Below are 22,486 nucleotides of genomic sequence, written 5' to 3'. Positions count from 1 at the left end.
TATATATGGTATTGATATGTGTTTGAATGTATGGCCAGGGCCTTCTGTCTGTGAACAAAAACATTAACATTGATCGAGGTTTTCTTGGATGTTATTGAAGCTAGATTTTTGGTCTGGTTCCCCTGTTTCAATGTGTAAGGTCACAGCTGGGTACAATTTTGGTAACAAAATGAAGAGTTTTCTCAGACTTGAAACTTGGCCTCTGATGACCCTCACGCATGGTGTAAAGTGGGCTCACCTCGGTTGTATGTCAAGGTGTTTGTCTTTCTGTGGGCGGGGATGTAGCTCAGTCGGTAGTGCGCTGGATTTGTATCCAGTTGGCCGCTGTCAGCGTGAGTTCGTCCCCACGTTCGGCGAGAGATTTATTTCTCAGAGTCAACTTTGTGTGCAGACTCTCCTCGGTGTCCGAACACCCCCGTGTGTACACGCAAGCACAAGACCAAGTGCGCACGAAAAAGATCCTGTAATCCATGTCAGAGTTCGGTGGGTTATAGAAACACGAAAATACCCAGCATGCTTCCTCTGAAAACGGCGTATGGCTGCCTAAATGGCGGGGTAAAAAACTGTCATACACGTAAAATTCCACTCGTGCAAAAAACACGAGTGTACGTGGGAGTTTCAGCCCACGAACGAAGAAGTCTTTCTGTCAACTTAAAAGACCTGTGGGTCGACGTACTGTAAATGTAACGTTTTGTTTTGTCAATAATTCAACGTTCCATTAACCTACAATTCTGTTTTTTTGATTCTGTTGGCCTTTCTTGTTACAGATATGTCGTTGTGTGTTTCCCAGGTTACTGTCAGGAGGGAGAGTTTAACTGCACCAGCGGTGTCTGTATCAACGCTAGCTGGAAGTGTGACGGTGACATTGACTGCGACGATGGCTCCGATGAAAAAGATTGTCGTAAGTCTTTGAACGTTTTGTTTCTGTTGAAAAAAGCAGTCGTGAGAATCTTCAGAGTTCTAGCTGAAATCAGGCTTTAAGGCCTCAGGGGTATGATTTTGGAGCAGAGCCCAGAGTGTATGTTATTTTGCTCATATTGACACATTTCAGACTGTTTGGGATGTCCCAGTTCCCATGCCTCTTCTTCTTCTCGTTGACCATTTCCATGCCTGAAAAAGCAAACGTAGAATGGGCGTTTTTGTGGACTTTTTATTCAGTGGGTCACTTTTGTCTGGATTGATAAATTGTCACAGTCTTCAATTGATTTAGATGTACTAATCATGAACATTGCTCTTTCATGGCTAATACAGTAGCTGGGTGTTTATGATTTTGTGAAGATACACAACAGACAAATGATAATGATATGCTAATGAGAAAATACAAAACAGACAAATGATAATGATTTGCTAATGATGACTGACCTGCAGCCATTGCCAAGTGCCGAAGGGGTCAGTTTCGATGTGACATGGGGAAGTGCATCAACAAGACCCAGAAGTGTGACGGAAACACTGACTGTCCTGACGAGAGCGACGAAACCAGATGCTGTGAGTGAAGCGCTTACCTTTCAAGTGAACGGGACAATGAATAAAGCTGTGACAAGAGTCCTTACACATCCTGTTAAAGGGTGGTTTTTGTTGTCCCTTTATCTGTTTTCCTGACCAAAAGATACCTGTCATGACAGGCCACCTGAAATGTAGGGACACTTTCAGCTGGTCTCAAAGTGTCTCTTCATCACAGGTAGCACTGTACAAGACAGACAACTTTATTATCTCTGATGAGAAAATCATCATATAAGTGCATTTGCAAATACACTGGCACGAGCTCATGCACACATTCCCACACGTTATGATCCTTTTCTTTGTTGCACACGTGAGTCAACGCTAGATGTCCTCTGTCTTTGGATTGGAAACACAGAATGATGCTTTGATGTTGAGACTTCACTGCTCACTTACATCCATTTGGAGGTCTGCATGTGTTTGCACATAGACATACATACTCGCATACACACACACACTCACATTCACATTGAAACACACACACACACACACACTCTCTCTCTCTATCTCTCTCTCTCTCTCTCTCTCTCTCTCTCTCTCTCTCTCACGCTCACTCACTCACTCACTCCTACACACACAAGCATACACATACATGCACGCTTGATGTTCTCTGGTGACTGAAACACTACGTGTTGCTGTGTGTTTCAGTGAAGGATGAGTGCAGCTTCGGACAGTTTCAGTGTGACAACAAGAAGTGTGTGGGGGTGCACAAACTGTGCAACGGCAAGAATGACTGTGGGGACAAATCTGATGAAAACGACTGCAACAGAGGTGAGGCTACATTTACAAGGAAATTGGAGGGCTGATGTGTGTGACGTATGTTTGCTGTGCCCATTTTTGGCTCACGAAGTGTAGCCTATGCGATCGTAACTTTGTCTGTCTGTGCGTTTGTGCGTGTGTGTGTGTGTGTACAGTGAAAACTGTCAAATACGGTCACTGGACTTAGCGGACACTCGCAGAATACGGACAGTCAGTCTCGGCACGGACTGCTTTACACTGTAAAACACCTGTACGTTACGGCCACCTCGGCATTACGGACGCGGACACGTATTTTGGGTCCATAATAAGTGTGTGCGGCCAGATCAAAGGCATTGTGATAGCTGGGTGGCCTTGTTAAAAGACACGACCTTCTTCCCAGGGGTCAATGACCCAGTTTTTGCCATGAGAGGTGGTTCCCCTGTCATATCTGAGAGAGGAAACACTTCCTGCATGGGGGTCAGTGACCGGTCAGTGACCGAGTTTAACAGTGGAAATCTGTGTGTGCGGCCAGATCAAAGGCAGGGCAGTACCTAGTAGCTGAAACATGCATTATCACAAGTTTTTAAACTCAGGCATGGTACTGAAGGAATGGCAGTTTCAGCTGAAATAAAGCCGGGGGTCCAGGGGGCCGCTCAGGCGACTTTTTACTAATTCAAATGTGTTTAGTGCCCTCTCCTTGAAGCTGAGAGGGATAAAAGTGAAAGATAACAAGGCTTGAGTAAGAAAAAATAATAATCTCAAGTCAATCAGCAGATTTTTTTATTTTTTTCTCCTCGGATTTTCGTTTTTGAGAGTACCATGCCTGAAACTTGTTTTACAACAGTCAATATTAAATGTTTCTCTATTTAATCTAAACAGCTTCTGTTTTTCTTATAAATGTACATGTACATGTGCAGTACTCTCTCTCTCTCTCTCTCAACTTGACTTTGTCGCGTTTACTTGCACCTGTCTAATAAGGACACCTGCAGAATAAGGACACTTTTGTCTGGTCCCAAGGGTGTCCTTATTTGACAGGTTTTACTGTATGTCTGTGGTAGAAACTTTAACATTTCCGAGTCTATGTGTGAGTGGTTATCCAAGACTATGGATAAAGCTCGCATAAGATTACGTCACGGTCAAAAGTGTTTGACGTCAATTAATGCATCATGACGGCATGCCTCCCTGTAGTCTTTCTCTCTCGCGTGGTGTGTGTGGTCTCGGTCATTGTTATTTTGAGCGGGCCGAGACTATTTGGCAGTCGTGTCCCTGTAAGTAGGCTACATGCAGACAGACAGATCTAGATCTAGTGTCTCTCTTTCTTGCACAGTGTCACCTAAGCTTACTGTGTGTGTGGGTGTGTATGTGTGACGGAGTGATTGAGTTTGTGTTACTGTTTGTCTATTTCTTACGTGAGCCTTGAAGGCTTCGCCTCTTGTTATCAAATACTTACTTAGCTGATGTGATGGCAGTCATTTAGAACACTTCCCTTATGGAGATAAGCTTTGTTTACATGCATAAGGAAATCGATCCTGTCTTCCTTTTCCAGTTTGTTTTGCTTTTTGTTTTATACTTTTGGTAATTACCTTCCAGGTGACGGAATAAATGTCTGGTCATACTTTTTCTGGTATTTTACATTTGTAAGGTATTTTAATCAAGCATTTGAGTACGTAATGTTCCAGTCACAAACTTCAGGGTCAAGAAATTTCTCGGATGTCTTTGCCATGTGTTTTGTACAGTTTATTGCATCTGAACACTTTTGCAAATTCATCTGATTCTAAGCTGAAGCTCCAGTTCATATGTTTAGACCCTTTAAGATGAAAATTTAGATTTGCTAACATTATGTCCTTTTCTCTATTCTCAGACAGCATTCTCATCTTCCAGTCGTTTGACCCTTTCTTCGTCTTCTTGTTGATCACACGTCTATATTGTCAGCCCGGACAGCGGTTTTTAAAATGACGTTTAGATTTGCTAACACCGTGCTTGTTTCCTCAGACGTCATCCAAGGAGACAGTTGCAGTGAGAACAACGGGGGGTGTGAGCAAGAGTGTGTGACGACCCCTGGTGGCAGTCGCTGTACCTGTCATGACGGATTTAAGCTGCGGCCCGACAAGACTAGCTGTGGTGGTAAGCTGTGCTTGCAATAAGCTGATTTTCTTGGGAGGAGAGAAAGACAGGCAGAGAGAGAAGGTAGAGGGAGGGAGGGAGGGAGGGTTTGAGGGTACAGTAGACCCTTCTTTCTCGAATATTGTGCTCCTGAACACCCCCGCGGGTTAGGGGGAAGAATTTACCCGATGCTCCCCAGCATGTCGTCTTCTTCTTCTTCTTCTGCGTTCGTGGGCTGAAACTCCCACGTACACTCGTGTTTTTTTGCACGAGTGGAATTTTATGTGTATGACCGTTTTTTACCCCGCCATTTAGGCAGCCATACGCCGTTTTCGGAGGACCAGCATGTCGTAAGAGGCGACTAACGGATTCTGTTTCTCCTTTTACCCTTGTTAAGTGTTTCTTGTATAGAATATAGTCAATGTTTGTAAAGAGTTTAGTCAAGCAGTATGTAAGAAATGTTAAGTCCTTTGTACTGGAAACTTACATTCTCCCAGTAAGGTCATATATTGTACTACGTTGCAAGCCCCTGGAGCAAATTTTTGATTAGTGCTTTTGTGAACAAGAAACAATTGACAAGTGGCTCTATCCCCTCTCCCCCCTTTCCCCGTCGCGATATAACCTTCGTGGTTGAAAACGATGTAAACACCAAATAAAGAAAGTGCTCCTGAACGCAATAAATGTCTCCATTTTGTTTGTTAAGACTTCCTTTTGAGACCTCTTTTTCTCAAATTTGTGTTTGTCTTAAAAGTGGTTGCCACTGTAATAGTAACAGTGTGTACAGTTGGAAGCAGATGACAATTTATTCTTATTATGTGGGCTATTATTGCATGGTAAAATAAAATGATTGTGTAAATGCAAATGCTTGATGGACGCTATTTTGTCAGTTAATAATAGCATGCAACCTACTTTTGTCCTTACCTGTCTTTGCATTCAGTCATGCATGCCCATTGAAAGATCTACAGGCAGCATTGAAAACTCAGATTGTACTTTATCAAGTTAGTTCACTTGTTTGTTTCTTTCATATCATTCACTGTTTGCTTTTCTCAGATACTTTGATGGCTATAAATGCGCCCATGGAGCATTGTAGGATAGAATGTCACCGCTCTGAAAAGGGATGAACTCTTGTTAACTTAGGTAGGATAGAATGTCACCGCTCTGAAAAGGGATGAACTCTTGTTAACTTAGGTAGGATAGAATGTCACAGCTCTGAAGAGGGATAAACTCTTGTTCAACTTATTGTGCAGATTTGGACGAATGTCGTTTGGAGGGAACGTGCAGCCAGATCTGTCGTAACACCTTGGGATCGTTTCACTGTGACTGTATCGATGGGTACAGGCTCAAACCTGATGGCAGGGGATGCAAAGCATTGGGTAAGTTATCTGTGATGTCCCTGTTATCCACTTCGTTTGAATGTAGTCTGGACCAATGCAAATGTTGTGATTGCTCCTGTTCGTCTTTGTGCTGCTTGCAATATACTTTTCTGATTCAGACAGAAAAGGCACCACTTGCTGCACAGACACACGCATGCTTGCGCGCACGCATGCATGTACACATGCATCCACACACACACACACACACACACACACACACACACACACACACACACACACACACACCCACACACACACACACACATACACACACATACACACACACACATACACATACACACACACACACACACACACACACACATACACACTCACACACACACACACTCCTTGTTCACTGCACGTTTATTGTCTCAACACACAAACTTACGGATAAACAACAGTTAGACGGACAGACAAACATGTTTTTATATTTATTTATCTCGCTCTATATCGGTTTATCTCTGTTGGTTTACTCTTTCTCTTTATCTCTGTCTCTCTTTGTCTATATCTCTCTCTTTTTCTCATCCTTTCATTTTCTTCCTTTCTTACCTCCTCTGACTTTCAGAATAAAACTCTAAAAGAAGTAGTGAACAAATACTGACACATTATTATCTGATTTTCTAGGAGGAGAGGCTTACCTGATCTTTGCCAATCGTGTGGACATCCGGCGAGTGACCACAGACAAGATGGAGTACACGTCCATTCTGCGTGGCCTTCACAACGCCATCGCAGTGGACTTTCACCACCAGCATCGACTCATCTTCTGGTCCGACGTCACGCTGGACAAGATCAAGCGAGCGCACATGAACGGCTCAGACATCAGGGAGATTATCACTGAAGGATTGGAGAGTCCAGGTATGTTTGGATAAACAAAATGGAAATAATCTAGTCACGAAACAAAATCTGGTTTTGAAGTTGTTGTTGAATGAGGCAGTTTACCATCTTGTGTTTCATTGTCATTGGGAGAGGGAGTTCCTTGAATGCCTGAAGTCAGTTCAGAAATTGTTGTTGAATCTGTACTACAGAAACTGTCGCTGAATCGGTACTACAGAAACTGTGGTTGAATCGGTACTACAGAAACTGTCACTGACAGCATTCATTACTGTCCTCACTCTGTATTCTTGGCATGAAAATGAAGTGTCCGTTCCTGCTTCTTGAAGACAGCAGTAAGAGTTTTCCCTTGTTTCCAGGGGGTCTGGCTGTGGACTGGATCCATGACAAGCTGTTCTGGACTGACGCGGGGACCAGGAGGATTGAGGTGGCTAACTTGGACGGCACATATCGCAAAGTCGTCATCTGGGAAGGACTGGAGAAGCCCAGAGCTCTCGTGGCCTACCCTGCTAAAGGGTGGGTGCTTTTTTTTAAATGTGTGCTTTCAGATATCAGTACTTGAGTTTTTGGGGTTGTTTTTTTGTTGATCAATATTGAAAACCTTGACAGCTATAAGAATAAGATATATCCGTGTATTTGATGGTTTAACAAACTATTCAGCCTTTCTGCATAACATCCTGTTCTAATGAGCTAAAGGAGTGAAAAATTTAAAGTGCTGGTAAAAGCAGGATAGTCACTTCGAGTCATGATCTGTTACTGTTTCAAAAACAGACAACAACAACAACAGCAACAACAAAATGTGTACACCTTTTCTATAATTTCCTGAATTTTGTCTTCACTCTTTTCTCCAGTACACTGTTCTGGACAGACTGGGGCAAAACACCCAAGATTGAACGAGCAGGGATGGATGGCAGTCTTCGCACTGTCATCGCCAATTCCTCTCTCTTCTGGCCCAACGGGCTTACCATAGACTACGCCACAGAGCGCCTGTACTGGGCCGACGCCAAGCATCACGTAATCGAGAGTGCTGCACTGGATGGCAAGCACAGGAGAGTTGTCATCAATGAAGGTGTGTTGGATGATTTGTGAGTGGTTTGAACTGTAAGAAGTTGTGGTTTGAATTGTATGAAGTTGTGGTTTGCTCATTTACCCTTTGGCTGGTTGAAAATGAAATGCAGTGTCCTGGCCAGGCCATGTTGTCAACCTCATCCTTTAACAAGGTGTTAACGGCAAACAGAAAGAAGTTTCAACTTGGAAACTATTGCATGTATTTTTAAATACTCAGGTTTGAAGTTGGGTAAGATGAGTTTGGGAAACGGGCTTTGAACTAGCAGAAAAAAAAGAAGAAAAAAAGAAAATCCCTGCGCTTAGAACTGTATCCACGGAATACGCGCGATATAAGCCTCATATTGATTGATTGAAATAACATTCAAAACGAACGCTTTTCTGGTACAGAACTTTAAAAGTGCCGAGTCTCTTTGCCCCGCTCACCAAACACAAACAAAGGTGTATGATTCAAACACCTCAAATCAAAAATGTCCGGCATTACAGCATGATCAATTAACTTATTCGAGAATATTGTACTGTTATTTTTCGACGTAGGCAATGGTCTAGAGAAAGGTTTGGGGTTCGAATCCCAGCTGCGCCTGGTGGGTGAAGGTTGGAGATTCTTCCAATCTCCCAGGTCAACATAATTATGTGCACACCTGCTAGTGCCTTATCCCCCTTCATGTGTACTAGGAGACACAAGACCCAAGTACGCACAGTAAAGATCCTGTAATCCATGTCAGAGTTCGGTGGGTTATAGAAACATGAAAAACACCCAGCATGCATCCATCACAATGGCAGGGTAAAAACGGTCCACTTGTGCAAAAAACACAAGTGTATATGGGACATTCAGCCCCTGAATGCAAAACAAGAGGAACATCATGTAACTCATTTGGAAAAATTATACTGGTGTTTTGGCTAAAAGAAACACTTTAACAATCAGACAGTATCCCTAACGTTGCTGATCTGATCTCAGGTTTGCCCCACCCCTTTGCCCTGACGCTATTTGAGGACGAGCTGTACTGGACGGACTGGTACACCAAGAGCATCAACAAGGCCAACAAGTTCAGCGGTCAGCCCCTGGAGACCGTGCGCACACGTCTCCACTTCCCCATGGACATACACACCTGGCATCCGCAGCGACAACCTGCCGGTAAGATTCTAGCTGCAGTTTCTCTTGTGTATTGTGTGGTATGTTATTCGTATCAAGAAAGTGCCGTCATTTTCAGATACAAGGCGCTACATGTAAGATATGTTACTCGCATCAAGAAAGTCGTCATTTTTGGAACGCAAGGTGCTACATACGGGATATGTTATTCACATCAAGAAAGTGCCGTCATTTTCGGATACAAGGCGCTACAAGCAAGATATGTTATTCGCATCAAGAAAGTACTGTCAAATTTTGGACTACAATGCGCTACATGCAAGGTATGTTATTCGCATCAAGAAAGTACTGTCAATTTTTGGACTACAATGCGCTACATGCATGGTATGTTATTCGCATCAAGAAAGTACCGTCTTTTTTGGACTACAATGTACTACATGGGAGATGTGTTATTCACGTCAAGAAAGTACTGTTTTGTGTTTTCAGGCACAGACCTGTGTTCCGGTAGCAACTGCAGTCACCTGTGTCTACCCAATGAGCACACCTTCACCTGTACCTGTCCTACGGGGCTGCAGTTGCTCAGAGACAAACAGACCTGTTCGCAGCGTAAGTTAGGCTTTCTCAAGTTCTTGGCTTTGAAATTGGCATTCTAAGGAGTTTCTTTTTATATCATCTGTTGAATTCTTGTAATGAGGGTTCTGTGTATGCATAATACTGAAATTATTATTTTATGAGTAAACCCACCGATGTTTTTGACTGGTATTTCATCTTTGAATTTTCTGAGGCCTCTCTTCTACTGCCATGCGCACAGTGAAAACAGCTGAATTATACTCATTTTGTTGTTAAACCTCACAGAGATCAGCTCCTTCCTGCTGTTCGCTACCAAGAAAGACGTTCGCCGACTGTCCCTGGATTCCACAGAGCTCGCGGACGTGGTCATCTCCCTTTCCAATGTGTCCAGCGCCATTGGCGTTGAATACGACAGCGACACAGACTCCATCTATTGGTCTGATCTGGATGCTGACATCATCGGCCATGCCACGTGGAACGGCAGCACTGAAGAGGTAAGTGGGGTTAGGCTGCTGGTGAAATCATCAATAGTTGACTTACATAATGCACCGCGTAGAAAGCTCTACGGCTGCAGAGGTGTGATAGTGCCTTTGGATGCAGGCAACTTTTACAGTTGCGTCTTTGCTGATCGGACGGGTGAAATTGATTTTGACACAAATGTGAATTTTATTTTATTTTGTGAGTATGAAACCTATCAGGGATTGAACAAAAACAAGAACAAATCTTTCATTGTCTGAGGCCACAACCCTTTACAATAGTGGTTAAAATTACAGTAATAATACGCAGAGTTATAACTCATAATAGCATATGCTATTCAACAAATCCATTGAAACCTGGGTCATTGATTACATTTTACTGAAAGGGTATGTGAAGTTCAAGGCTGACATATAGTCCTATTTAATTAGTTTAATTACTTCCAGGGCTTTTCCCATCATTGCGGGGATGTATAAATTAAGCTTCCTGCAAAGTTTTAGGTTTGAAGTCCTTACCAATTACGAGAAATAATTAATTCTTTATTGCTATGTTTAGCAACAGTTCTCCAGGACTTGGGCTATTTTTAGACCGTCAACACAGACTGTACAGCTTCGTCAATCCCCGCGTGAAGGAAATCGCTCACCTTCCACGTGCAAAACGTAGTGATATTGACACGCCAGATTAGCGCGGTATCGTATTGTGCTAAGCAGGAAAGCGCGCTTTTCTGTATTCTTGTTAACTTCGCAATTTCCGGAAAACATCCACTTTCACTTTGAGACTGTTCTGTTTACATTCGACACTTTGCAATACTGAAATAATTTTTTCTGTGTTCGAAAGCTACAGCCAATCCTTATTATATCCCCTTAGGTACAGTTTTATAACATTATTGGCACATGTAAACAATATGAATTAATTAATGAACGCTACGTATATGGCAGCCTTTAAGTTTTGTTAGTGAAACTTTCAACTTTGGTAAGACAGCGCCAGCTTTGTTTTGAGCAAGGCAAGGTCTTACAAACAACTGAGCCATTTGTCTGGTCTAACAGTATAGACGTGTGATTGACAAGAAGAAGACAAACAATTATAATAATAATAATAATAAATGAGCATTTATATAGCGCAACATCATAACTTTACAATTATGCTCTTTGCTCAATTGAGTGGGAACAAATATGTGATTAATTAAGGGCGCAACCTGACACATCTCCTTTACCTGCCTGTATTTACTGGCAGGTTAGATGCGTTGGAGACAAGTTTTCATTGTAATCAATTAAATTTAATAGACGATAAAGTGTTGATTTTTATTATTCCTCACTTGGTCTTTCACCAGATACTGATCGGCAGCAGCCTGGAAAGCCCCACAGGTCTAGCGGTGGACTGGGCGGGTCGCAACCTGTACTGGACAGACGCTGGTAATGGCCGCATCGAGGTCAGCCGACTGGATGGCAGTATGCGCACCGTACTAATCTGGCGTAACCTGGACAAGGCTCGGGACATCGTGGTCGACCCTCGCTCTGGGTAAGTACTCATCTGGCGTAACCTGGACAAGGCTCGGGACATCGTGGTCGACCCTCGCTCTGGGTAAGTACTCATCTGGCGTAACCTGGACAAGGCTCGGGACATCGTGGTCGACCCTCGCTCTGGGTAAGTACTCATCTGGCGTAACCTGGACAAGGCTCGGGACATCGTGGTGGACCCTGGCTCTGGGTAAGTACTCATCTGGCGTAACCTGGACAAGGCTTGCGACATCGTGGTCGACCCTCGCTCTGGGTAAGTACTCATCTGGCGTAACCTGGACAAGGCTCGGGACATCGTGGTCGACCCTGGCTCTGGGTAAGGCTTCCTTGATGCGTGGCTTGGCCATCAGTGCTTCAACAACCTCCCCTTTCAAGACCTTAGTTTTTTTTCTTCAGATTGTTTGTTGATGACACCTGTAACTAACTGTCCCCCTCACTTTGAAGACCCGATTTTCTCAAATATTTGGAGGTCTCAAAGGGGGGAGGGGGGGGGATGTGGGGGGGTTTCACTGTTCACATATTGTGCCAGATATTGGATTGAACTTGCTTTTACCGCTTTTCTTTTGCTGAACGTTTCACTGTGTACAGATGTGCTTGCGTGCATTTTAAGTTGCATTGAATGTTTCTGAATGGTATAAATTCAGGGAGTTTCAGTCTTAGTTTACTGCAAACCTCTTGCTCTTTGCCTCTGCTTTCATATAATGCCTTAAGCACCTGTGGCTTTACTGATATGGAAGCGTTTACAGTAAAAGCATTCAGAAGGATTTAAACTGGAGACATTTCAGTTCACCACCACCACGAACACCGGGCTCCTACCTCCACACCTCTTCACTCCTTCCACCCCAATCACAACTTCCCGACAAACAAACAGCAAAACTAATTTACTTTTCACATTTGAAATTAGCATCCCTCTCGTGTAAGCGATCATGTGCACAGCCACAGATCTGCCCGGGCTTTTCTTATCAGGCGGCTGAGTTTTTGGTATGTGTCCGACGGGCGCAGTGGGGTGTTGGTAAGGCGTCGGCCTCCTAATCGGGAGGTCGTGAGTTCGAATCCCGGTAGCTGCCGCCTGGTGGGTTAAGAGTGGAGATTTTTCTGATCTCCCAGGTCAACTTATGTGCAGACCTGCAAGTGACTTAACCCCCTTCGTGTGTACACGCAAGCACAAGACCAAGTGCGCACGGAAAAGATCCTGTAATCCATGTCGGAGTTCGGTGGGTTATGGAAACACGAAAATACCCAGCATGCCTACCCAACGAAAGCGGAGTGAGCTGACTATGCTCTCAGAGTATTAGTGTGGGGAACCCAAATGGGCAAACGAGCTCACATGTAACCAGAAAAATTCTGGAACGCTGAAGAAGAAGAAGAAGGTATGTGTCCAAGGGGAAGAATGCTCCCACCCCATGTCAAATGCAGGACAAATCTGTGGGGGTTTGCATCATTCTTTACATGGGAAGGAAGGTATGTTTATTGCCTCAGAAAGTAAGTAACTCAAGATCGTAATTTGCGGTGCTGTTCTCTTCAATTCCAAGGAGTTATTTGAGAATGCTTTCTCTTACAGCTACATGTTTTGGGCTGTCCTGGGCAATGCTCCCAGGATCGAGCGTGCGGGGATGGACGGCAAGGATCGTGTTGTTCTCATCTCTCGCAACCTGACCTGGCCCAACGGGCTGGCCATCGACTACAAGCGAAGTCGTCTCTACTGGATTGACGCAAAGCACAAAGTCATTGAGTCCAGCAACTTTGAAGGCAGAGAGAGAAGGGTACGTTTTGTGTTTGAGTATCTGTGTATACATGTCAGTACACCACATTCTCGACTCTAATCTCCCATGCACATGTGCATGCAAGCACGTTCTCACACACAACATGTTGGGCTGATACAGGATTTCCTTTGATTTAATATGATGCTGTGAGGAGGAAGAAGGATTTCCATTAGAAGTACAGCACTCGACATAGCACCAGTATACTGGCGGTAGGAAGAAAAATGTATTAAAAAAAATTCACAGACACCAGAGACCGTAAAGGGAGGCAATCGTTTCCACTGCCAGTTTGCTAAATAGGCCAGAAAGGATGAGTTGTTTCCCATGAACCGTTTTCTACCTGGAAGTGTGTTTCCAACCCCACCCAAAAGTGTGTTGGTGTCTCAAAGAGCAAAACTTTTTCCGAAATCCAATAATATACCAATTTCTTTGAAAATATTTGGATTATGTGTTAAATTTACCCTCGTACATGTTATGTTAATTAGAAACATTTAAGAATCAAATATTTCACAAAAGCAAACCAATTTAATGTAAGTGCATCAGATATTTAATGATATTTTTTGGAAATGTGTCAAAATTCGGCAAAATTCGGTGTGTTGAACTGGCTTAAAAGGTTGCTAATTTTACATTACTGTAATAGTCCAAGAACAAAATAGAATTATTGCTTTTTGCCCTTTTTTGCATTGGCTTTGCAACAACAACAAATTCAATGCATTGGCTTTGTTAACGGGAACGCAGAAGAAGAAGAAGAAGAAGAAGAAGAAGCATTGGCTTTGGCTTTTAATGGAATACATACATGTAAGTGAAAATCAGTATTACTACCGTATTACAAATAACACGGACCCTGACTTCATTCGGCCTTATGTTTCAACAGACTGTGATCAGACAAGACCTGCAGCACCCGTTCGGACTGACCATCTTCCAGGACACTATGTACTGGTCAGACTGGCAGACGCAGAGCATTCACGTGGCCAACAAGGACACTGGGCTGGAGAGGGGCGTCTTCCTTCGAAACCTCGCGCACCCCATGGACCTCAAAGTTTTCCACAGAAACAGAGAACATGGTATGCTTGCACTGCCCCCCTTTAAGACCTCCCAAAAATCTGAAAAAATCAGGTCTTAAAAAGTTGGAGTCTTGAAAAATGGAGGTAAATTTACAGAGGTTATGAACAGAGCATCTGAAAAAGTAAGGTCTTAAAAAAAAGAGGAAGTCTTAACTTAACCGGACTTAAAAGAGCGGATTTGGTCCAGGAGTTCAGTATCTGAGAGAGGCCATTTGTGTGATGTGAAATAAAGAGAGAGGCCATATGGCACACACATATGAAACCAGACTTGAATACTAAACCTGAAAATATCGTTTTGTCCTCGTTCAAGATGTTGAGTGGTTGGAAGCAAGACAATGGAAATCAAAACAAACAAACAACAGAATTGGCACGAAAATCATCTGACACATTCTACTTATTTTGTTGTAATTGTATTCATGTTTCTTACTTGCCTTTTGCTTTTTTGCTTTTTTTTTTACAAGTATCCACTATGCCATTGAGCCGCAGTGTTGAACCCATTGATATAATAGCAGTGTTTTTTATCCCTGTATCCCTGTGTGTTCCAGTGCCCACAGTGTGCGGAACCAACAACGGAGGCTGCAGTCACCTGTGTCTGGTGGCGCCTCTACCCCGAGGACACACCTGTGCCTGCCCCACTGGGGTGCTCATGTCCGATGACGGCATCAACTGCGAAAGAGGTGAGCATGGAGAGGGGGCCCGGGTAGTTCAGGTGGTAGAGCACTGGACTAGTGATCCTGGAGTCACGGGTTGGAACCCAGGCCGGGGGGGGACACAGGTCAACTTTATGTGACAGTATCCATGTCCCATCCCCGTGTCACCACAGTGGCACAAAAACGACCTCGGTCATTTTGCCGTAAGGGCAAGTGGCTGATACCACCTAAACACGCATACAACTGGGTATCTCATCTAAAGTCGGTAACACCCGGGAACATGCCCCTAATGACTTTGTCATGAGGGCGTAAAACTTAAATTTCTCCCCATGAGCATGGAGCTTTTGTCACATCCATCGCTTTCACTGCACATCTCCGGTACAGTGGTAGCTGCCATGTGAGGCCCTTCCAACGAGAGAACACCTCCAACCTGCTGTTGTCCTTTCATCTATTTACTTTACCAACATTTCCTTGTCATGACAGGACACCTGCAAAGTAGGGACACTTTTGGCAGGTCCCAAGGGCGTCCTTTCATCACAGGTACCACTGTGTTTTACCTGGAATATTCTCAAAATCCTACATATCAAATCGAATCGGCAATGGGTCATACATGCTGTTACAATTTTCTGATCTCATGCCTGAATCATGCTGAAAGCTATTTGTTTGTTGTTGTCTTGCAGAGATGAGCAATTTTCTGATCTTCACTCGACGGCAGGACATACGTCACATTTCCCTGGAAATGGAGTATTACGCTGATGTTGTCATCCCCACAGGCCCTCTGAAAAATGCCATCGCCATCGATGTTGATATTGTTGATGGTAAGTCATGACTCGCCTGCATCATCGGTTGAACTCTCTACATTCCATAAACTGAACTAACCTTCTTGTTATTTGATTCTTGATTTGGAAACATTGGCAGTGTGTTTGGTTCTGATTTCTGTTTGTGTACAGGCAAACGTTTCAGTCATATTCGACAAATTCTCTCTCTAAAACCACATTTGTGTTTCAGGCAAGGTGTACTGGACAGACACAGTAATGGATAAAATCACGCGGGCAAACCTAGACGGCTCTGAGCTGGAAGCTGTTGTCTCTGACGGCCTCCACACCCCTGATGGTCTAGCCATCGACTCCGTCGGACGCAAGATCTACTGGACGGACGATGGTCATAATCGCATCGAGGTCTCTAACCTTGACGGCTCCATGCGCTGTGTCCTGATCTGGAAAAACCTGGACAAGCCAAGAGCCATTGCTCTGCACTATGATGAGGGGTGAGGAGGCGGTGCTTCTGTAGTGCAAAGACTAGTGCTCACGCCAAAAGAATTATCTGTTTATTAGAAGAAAAAAAACAGAAAAAAAAGAAGAGCAGAACAAATTAAAACAAGTGGTTGAAAGTGGGATTAAACATACTGTCGATATCCCTCAGTCCTATACACATTTTTCAGTCAAATATTGACTGAATGAAAAAAAGAAAAGGAAAAGAAATGTTGGGTTTGTTTGTTTTGGGGAAATTAGTGAACATTGCGTTTGAAGATGTGTCGTCTGAGCAGTAGTTTTTTTTTTTAGTTAAAAGTTATGATAAATGGTTACTTATTTAGAAGAGAAGGGTGAATTTTTACGTTTTGAGTTGGGGCTTGAGTTTAGGTTTTGATGTTATTGTTGTTGCTTTTTCAGTGGAAAGCGGTATGAAAAAGTTGTCTCTTGTAGTAATGACTTTGAATATTGTTGTTGCAGACGTATGTTCTGGACGGACTGGGGCCAGGAGTCGCTGATTGAGAGCGCGGACATGGACGGCAAGAACCGTCGAATCATCGTCAGGAAGAACCTGAGGTGGCCTAACGGGCTGACCATCGACAGACCCACCAATCGCATTATCTGGGCCGATGCACAGATGGAGGTACGCTCGCTCTTTTCTTTAGTTGACAGTGGAACCGCCCCTTTTAAGACCTCCAATGATTGGAGAAAATGAGGTCTTACATTTAAAAACGAGGGAGTCCTAAAATAGGGGTACATGTTTTTCTTTCTTCTTCTTCTTATGCCTTTGACCCCGTCCGGGGCATAGGCCGCCAACAAGAGCTCGCCAGGCACTCCGATCCTGGGCCAATCTCTCCAGTTGTCTCCAGGTGTAGCCGATGTGTTTCACCTCTGCCTCCAAGTCCAAGGGGTACATGTACTGACGTAATAAACAGAAGATCTGAAAAATCCAGGTCTTAAAAAGGGAGAAGTCTTAAATTAGGTGTCTTAAAAGGGGGGGAGGGGTGTCCACAGTATCTGTCTGTTTGTCAGGATGGAGCGTTGTAGGATTTCTAGTTATTGAGTGGAAGGTGATAATTATCTGTGTCTATGTGTGTACATCTCCCACATGTATGTATGGTTGGGGAGGGTTGCACTTCTTTTCTTCAATGAAAGTACAATCATCTGGGTATTGTTTTCACTATGAAAGTACAATCATCTGGGTGTTGTTTTCACAATGAAAGTTCAATCATCTGGATGTTTTTTTTCCACAGACCATTGAGAGCACGGATCTAAATGGACAATTCCGGAAGAAACTGGTGGAGAGAGTGGCGCACCCTTACGGCCTCACCGTGGCTGGAAACTACATCTACTGGACTGAGTGGCAGGTACGCACCAGGTCTTGGTTTGGTTTGAATGTGTGCGTTGTGCTGTGGGAAACGGGGAGGCAGGAAGGCAGGTTTTTTTTTTTAATTTAATTTTAATCTGGAATTTGTAAAGATACCTTCCTCGCCTGTAAAGCACCACAGACCTGTCCAGACTTCTTTTGATTTGGACGAGAGAATCCTTTGACATGTTGTTTCCATTTGGAATGGAAACAGCCCATAACAGCATCAAAATAATGCCATTGAAACAGCTTAAAAAGTGTTAGAATGCCATGGCAACAACCTAAAAAGTGTTCATAGAAACTGATGCTGTCAAAAGTGTGAAAAAAGATCACATGTCCATTTGGGCCTGTGTATTGTGTGTCTATTGTTGTAGCAGAGTATCTATTGTGATTCTCAAGATAGAAGTCACCAACAGCAAATTGCATGCATGTTGCAGTCGAGCGCTGTTCAGCGGGCAGAAAAGAGCAACGGGGCCAATGTGACGACCATCCTGGACAAACTGCCAGGCGTCATGGATATTCACGCTGTGCAGATCAACCACGTGCAGACCTACATCAACCGCTGCGGCAGGAACAATGGTGGCTGCAGTCATCTGTGTTTGGCCAACCCTGGCGGGGCCTCTTGTGCTTGTCCCACGGGTCTGCTGCTGCAGAGGGACGGCAAAACTTGCGACACAGGTGAGGCCCTGTTTGGGTGAAACTAATGAGCGTGAATGAATATGTGAGTTATGAATATGTGAATGGCATGCTGAAATGAGCAAGTTGTAGTTAATCTAAGTTGTAAAGATGGGTTTTTTCAAAATTTCCAGGGGAATTTTAAGGGAGGAGGTGTGGGGTGGGCTACTTTCAAGGTATTTTACAATTTCATAGATCTCATGCCTAATAAAATTCACTATGGAGGAAACTGATTCATCCAGGCTAAATGGAATGCTTGTACCTACAGTGCCACAAGAGTACCTGCTGTTTGCTGGGCGTGGCAGCATTCGTCGCATTTCCCTTGACACAGCTGACCACACGGACGTCTACCTGCCCATACCTGAGTTGCACAACGTCATCGCGGTGGATTTTGATTACCGGGATGGCATGGTGTACTACACTGATGTTTACTTGGACGTCATCAGGTATGGACTTGTTTGAAGACCAGAAATCAATATAGAATGGAAATTATACAGAACCTTGAGTGATACAAAAGAGGCAGATTCGGATAGTTTGTGAACAATTCTTATGCCGTTTTCAGCAGGCAGGTTCTCTTTCTGTGTACAATTTTTTTGTTCTCAGAGATAACGTATGTTGCAAACTTCTCAGTGCATTTTCAGCTTTAAGTGAAATTGTAACAAAACGTTTATGACGCTGGCTTGTAAAATAATGTAGATTACTGTACCATGTTATGTTGAAATATCAGATTATAGTGAAGTTATGGAAGTGGGGGCCGGGTAGCTCAGTTGGTAGAGCACTGGGGCGGGGACATATGAACCTCTGCTGCTATAAGAGGTACCACTAGAGTTTTCCCTCGTATTATTATTGTTGTGGCCGAACCTGTCAAATGTGACGAGCAACGACAGCAGAAAGGGAGGCTGCAAGCCGTATTGTTTATATAGCGCAGAGCGACTGGTTGTCCCGGCAGCGTTACTAAGGGAAAGAAGGGAGCGATCGCAAAACGTTGCAACTTAGCCGATGTACGGGTGACCTACATATGTACAGTTTTAACCTACTTAGTAGTCTGCAAATCAGTCTTTTGCGCATTATCTGGCCAACCAAACCAAAACTGACAACCAACTGTTGAGACTGTATGGTTTGCAGAACAATAAAACTCCAGGACCCGAAACTTAAAGATTTTGAGTTTGTGTTTTTATATTTAGCGCCAGTTTGTATCAGTGGACACTGACAAGAACCCATTTGCAGAGCTTATATTTAGTTGTAAGCACCGGTTGCGTATTCTGTTCAACAATCACACGTATTTAAAGCAAAATAAACATATGCAGATTCCTGTTTTTTTTTTAAACCTGCTAGACAAACTGCTGCAGTATTTGGTTACTCGCAAGGCAAATCAGTTATGTATACGCAACTAGCTCAGTTGACTCAGTCAGTGATTCACTGTCTTCTGGCTGAACCGAAAGTCCCACCAACAACACGCCGACACAGCCGCCGAGCTGAGCTGTTATTTTTGTAGCATTCAACATATCTGCCAGAGTAATGCCCACCACAATCACCCCCTCCTCCCCCCCCCCCCCCCCCCACTCCGCTATCCGCCTCCTTGTGAGAATGAAATAGAAGATAAATAAAGCCAGGCGCTGATCAGTATCAGTATCATAAGCTTTTCATCATAGTTCAGTTGTACACCTTTTTAATGCCTTTTCTCACTGAATACTTGTCGTCCAAAAAGGTTAGAAAAGTCTTTTCCGACCGGCAATATTTTGATCGTAGTTCAATAAATTAAAACAGTATTAAAGTGACTGAAAAGAGAAAAAGCGGTATCCAGCACACGTCAGTCCTAGTTTCGCTTTCATTTTCCAGCTAAACAGTTTTCTTCCTTAAATTTTTCAATTCGATGTACTAGAGAGTAAAAAAAGTGCAAGAAAAAACAAACAATGTTATTCAAAAGTATTAATTACTGCTCTAAATAAAACTTTAAAAGCTCACACCCCTTCGAGATTTAAGTTGCTAGGGGAAACGCAAAATGGCGGCGTCCCGTTTCGACATCGAGATGCGAAGTCGCGTAGAAAACGGAGGAAAAAGTTCAAACTGCAGCTATCCTGGCCCTTCCCGACTTAAAAATAGTTTGTACAAACGATCCAGCAAAGCAAAACGCTGGGGTGTTTTCATGAGCAAGCGGCTAGTGATGACAGCGAGCGTAAACAACCTGTCAGTCAGCCCGCTGCGGGCGGTGGGGACCCTAGTTCAGTTTGGAGATCATATGATGTAGCTCAGTCGGTAGCGCGCTGGATTTGTATCCAGTTGGCCGCTGTCAGCGTGAGTTCGTCCCCACGTTCGGCGAGAGATTTATTTCTCAGAGTCAACTTTGTGTGCAGACTCTCCTCGGTGTCCGAACACCCCCGTGTGTATACGCAAGCACAAGACCAAGTGCGCACGAAAAAGATCCTGTAATCCATGTCAGAGTTCGGTGGGTTATAGAAACACGAAAATACCCAGCATGCTTCCTCCGAAAACGGCATATGGCTGCCTAAATGGCGGGGTAAAAAACGGTCATACACGTAAAATTCCACTCGTGCAAAAAACACGAGTGTACGTGGGAGTTTCAGCCCACGAACGCAGAAGAAGAAGAAAGAAGGTAGAGCACTGGACTTGTGATCCGAGGGTCATGGGTTGTAATCGGGGCTGGGACAGACACGGGCCACCTTTATGTGCACACTCTGAGATGGTATCCTTGTGGTGTCACGTAAAACACCTCGGTCATTCTACCGGAAGAGCAGGCGGCTGATTACACCCGGGTAATGCACACACCTGGGTAGCGCCACTCTGTTGCTGCTAGCTTTCCACTGGGAAGTACCGACCCGAATTTCCCTGTGATGAGACAATGAAAATGAAATGCAAATTAATACTTGCTATTTTCTTTTTGTGCAGACGAGCGACACTGAACGGCAGTGGGTGGATGGAGACGGTGGTCAGTAAACACCTGGCAACCACCGATGGATTGGCTGTGGACTGGATTGCACGTAACCTCTACTGGATGGACTCTGGTCAGTTGTCATCTGGCTGAGTTGTACTTTTTTTTGAGCTGTGGTAGAAGGTTGGGTGTGTGTGTGTGTGTGTTTCGATTTAGTCAAGTTTTGGCTACATGTTTTCAGATAGACCAGGAATCGAGACAAGGGTGGTAGTTTGTGTGAATGTGTGTGTTTGTGGGTGTGTGTGTGTAGGGCAGATTTTCAATATTTTGTTGCTGACAATTTTAACTGTATTCAGGTCGTGATGTGATAGAGGTGGCGAGACTAGACGGCAGCAGTCGTAAAACCATCATCGATGAAGATCTTGATGAGCCGCGGGCTGTTGCTCTCTTTCCTCAGAAAGGGTAAGTCACACATGGAAGATTTTTTCATTAAGTTACTCAAGTTACAAAGTAGAACTGGTTTAAACTTCGACTTGCCTCCATGTAACCATTATGGTGTAAAGTAAAAGCTAACAAAACTTTTGAATTGTTAATGACAAAAAAAGAAAAGATGAAACATTTTGTGAGTGCCCTTGCCATATTGTTTACTCTTGATAATTTGCTGTCTGTCCTCTTCTTTGCTGATTTCTTCTTTTTCTTTCTGTTGTTTCTTCTTGTATTAGTATTGTATTTGCTGACCAAGACAATCGTCGAAACCGGTTCAATTAATTGTTCGTGTGTCTCGTACTGGTGAGTACATTTTCATTGTTATTTTGTTCTTGTTCTTCTCACCTGCCGTCTTTTGTTCCTATCTTGATAACCTCTTAGTGTTTTGCTGCTGTTTGTGACTTGATCTTATTCTACTCTTCATGATTTCAGCCTGATGTTCTGGACGGACTGGGGCACCATTGCTAAAATTGAAAGAGCGTTTCTGGATGGGACTCATCGCAAGGTTCTGGTCAACACACACCTTGGTGAGTGACAGTGTGCCAACAGTCTTTTACCATTTGGTTTTATCAGCAAGTTTTCCAAAATGGTCAAAAAGCTTTCAGCAATTTTACAAAGTTTAATGCATTCTTTGGCATCACCTTTCCCCCACTGTAAAAAACACACAACTTGTTTGGTGGAAATGATGTCAACATTTTCAGCAATTTCAAAAGATGTTTCGGCATTTTGCCGACATGAAAGGCCATCCCTGTGTGGGTGAATGACATAGAAATGATGATTCCAAACCTTTTTCAGAGGAATTCCAATATTCTGTCTTAGTTTGATGGATTCACTGGCATATCGTAAGCACATTTTAAGTTTTGTTTATGTAAGTGCGGTTTAAGTTTTGTTTATGTAAGTGTGGTTTAAGTTTTGTTTACGTAAGTGCGGTGGCTCCTTTTTTTCTTCAAGTTTTCTTGGTGTAGTTTTAAATTTTAAGAGGAATTCAATGTACCTTTTTTAGTGAATGGGTAACTTTCATTTTAACAGCAAGAGTGTTTGTATCTGAGATTTGTATTCAATAAGTCTTTCAAATGTTTGTATTGAA

At 43.5% G+C, this 22,486-nt stretch overlaps 1 protein-coding gene across 2 annotated transcripts in view; it reads left to right on the top strand.

The window, feature by feature from the left end:
• The window catches only part of LOC138971217 (low-density lipoprotein receptor-related protein 4-like), a 111,038-nt gene that overhangs the window by 71,282 nt on the left and 17,270 nt on the right, over positions 1-22,486 (top strand). For both annotated transcript variants that reach the window (XM_070343894.1, XM_070343893.1), the window contains 24 exons: positions 791-901; positions 1,369-1,485; positions 2,146-2,268; positions 4,228-4,359; positions 5,586-5,711; positions 6,339-6,569; positions 6,905-7,061; positions 7,397-7,614; positions 8,569-8,745; positions 9,184-9,303; positions 9,553-9,761; positions 11,072-11,259; positions 12,820-13,021; positions 13,893-14,082; positions 14,628-14,759; positions 15,413-15,550; positions 15,741-15,999; positions 16,463-16,625; positions 17,236-17,349; positions 17,786-18,026; positions 18,292-18,469; positions 20,931-21,046; positions 21,270-21,375; positions 21,832-21,926. In XM_070343894.1, coding sequence (XP_070199995.1) covers positions 791-901; positions 1,369-1,485; positions 2,146-2,268; positions 4,228-4,359; positions 5,586-5,711; positions 6,339-6,569; positions 6,905-7,061; positions 7,397-7,614; positions 8,569-8,745; positions 9,184-9,303; positions 9,553-9,761; positions 11,072-11,259; positions 12,820-13,021; positions 13,893-14,082; positions 14,628-14,759; positions 15,413-15,550; positions 15,741-15,999; positions 16,463-16,625; positions 17,236-17,349; positions 17,786-18,026; positions 18,292-18,469; positions 20,931-21,046; positions 21,270-21,375; positions 21,832-21,926 — 3,843 coding nt within the window. The remainder of the gene's footprint in view (positions 1-790; positions 902-1,368; positions 1,486-2,145; positions 2,269-4,227; positions 4,360-5,585; positions 5,712-6,338; positions 6,570-6,904; positions 7,062-7,396; positions 7,615-8,568; positions 8,746-9,183; positions 9,304-9,552; positions 9,762-11,071; positions 11,260-12,819; positions 13,022-13,892; positions 14,083-14,627; positions 14,760-15,412; positions 15,551-15,740; positions 16,000-16,462; positions 16,626-17,235; positions 17,350-17,785; positions 18,027-18,291; positions 18,470-20,930; positions 21,047-21,269; positions 21,376-21,831; positions 21,927-22,486) is intronic.

Source organism: Littorina saxatilis, linkage group LG7 (assembly GCF_037325665.1).
Source record: "Littorina saxatilis isolate snail1 linkage group LG7, US_GU_Lsax_2.0, whole genome shotgun sequence".
Taxonomy (NCBI): domain Eukaryota; kingdom Metazoa; phylum Mollusca; class Gastropoda; order Littorinimorpha; family Littorinidae; genus Littorina; species Littorina saxatilis.
Note: the sequence above shows the minus strand (reverse complement) of the source record. Positions and strands in the feature narration are given on the sequence as shown.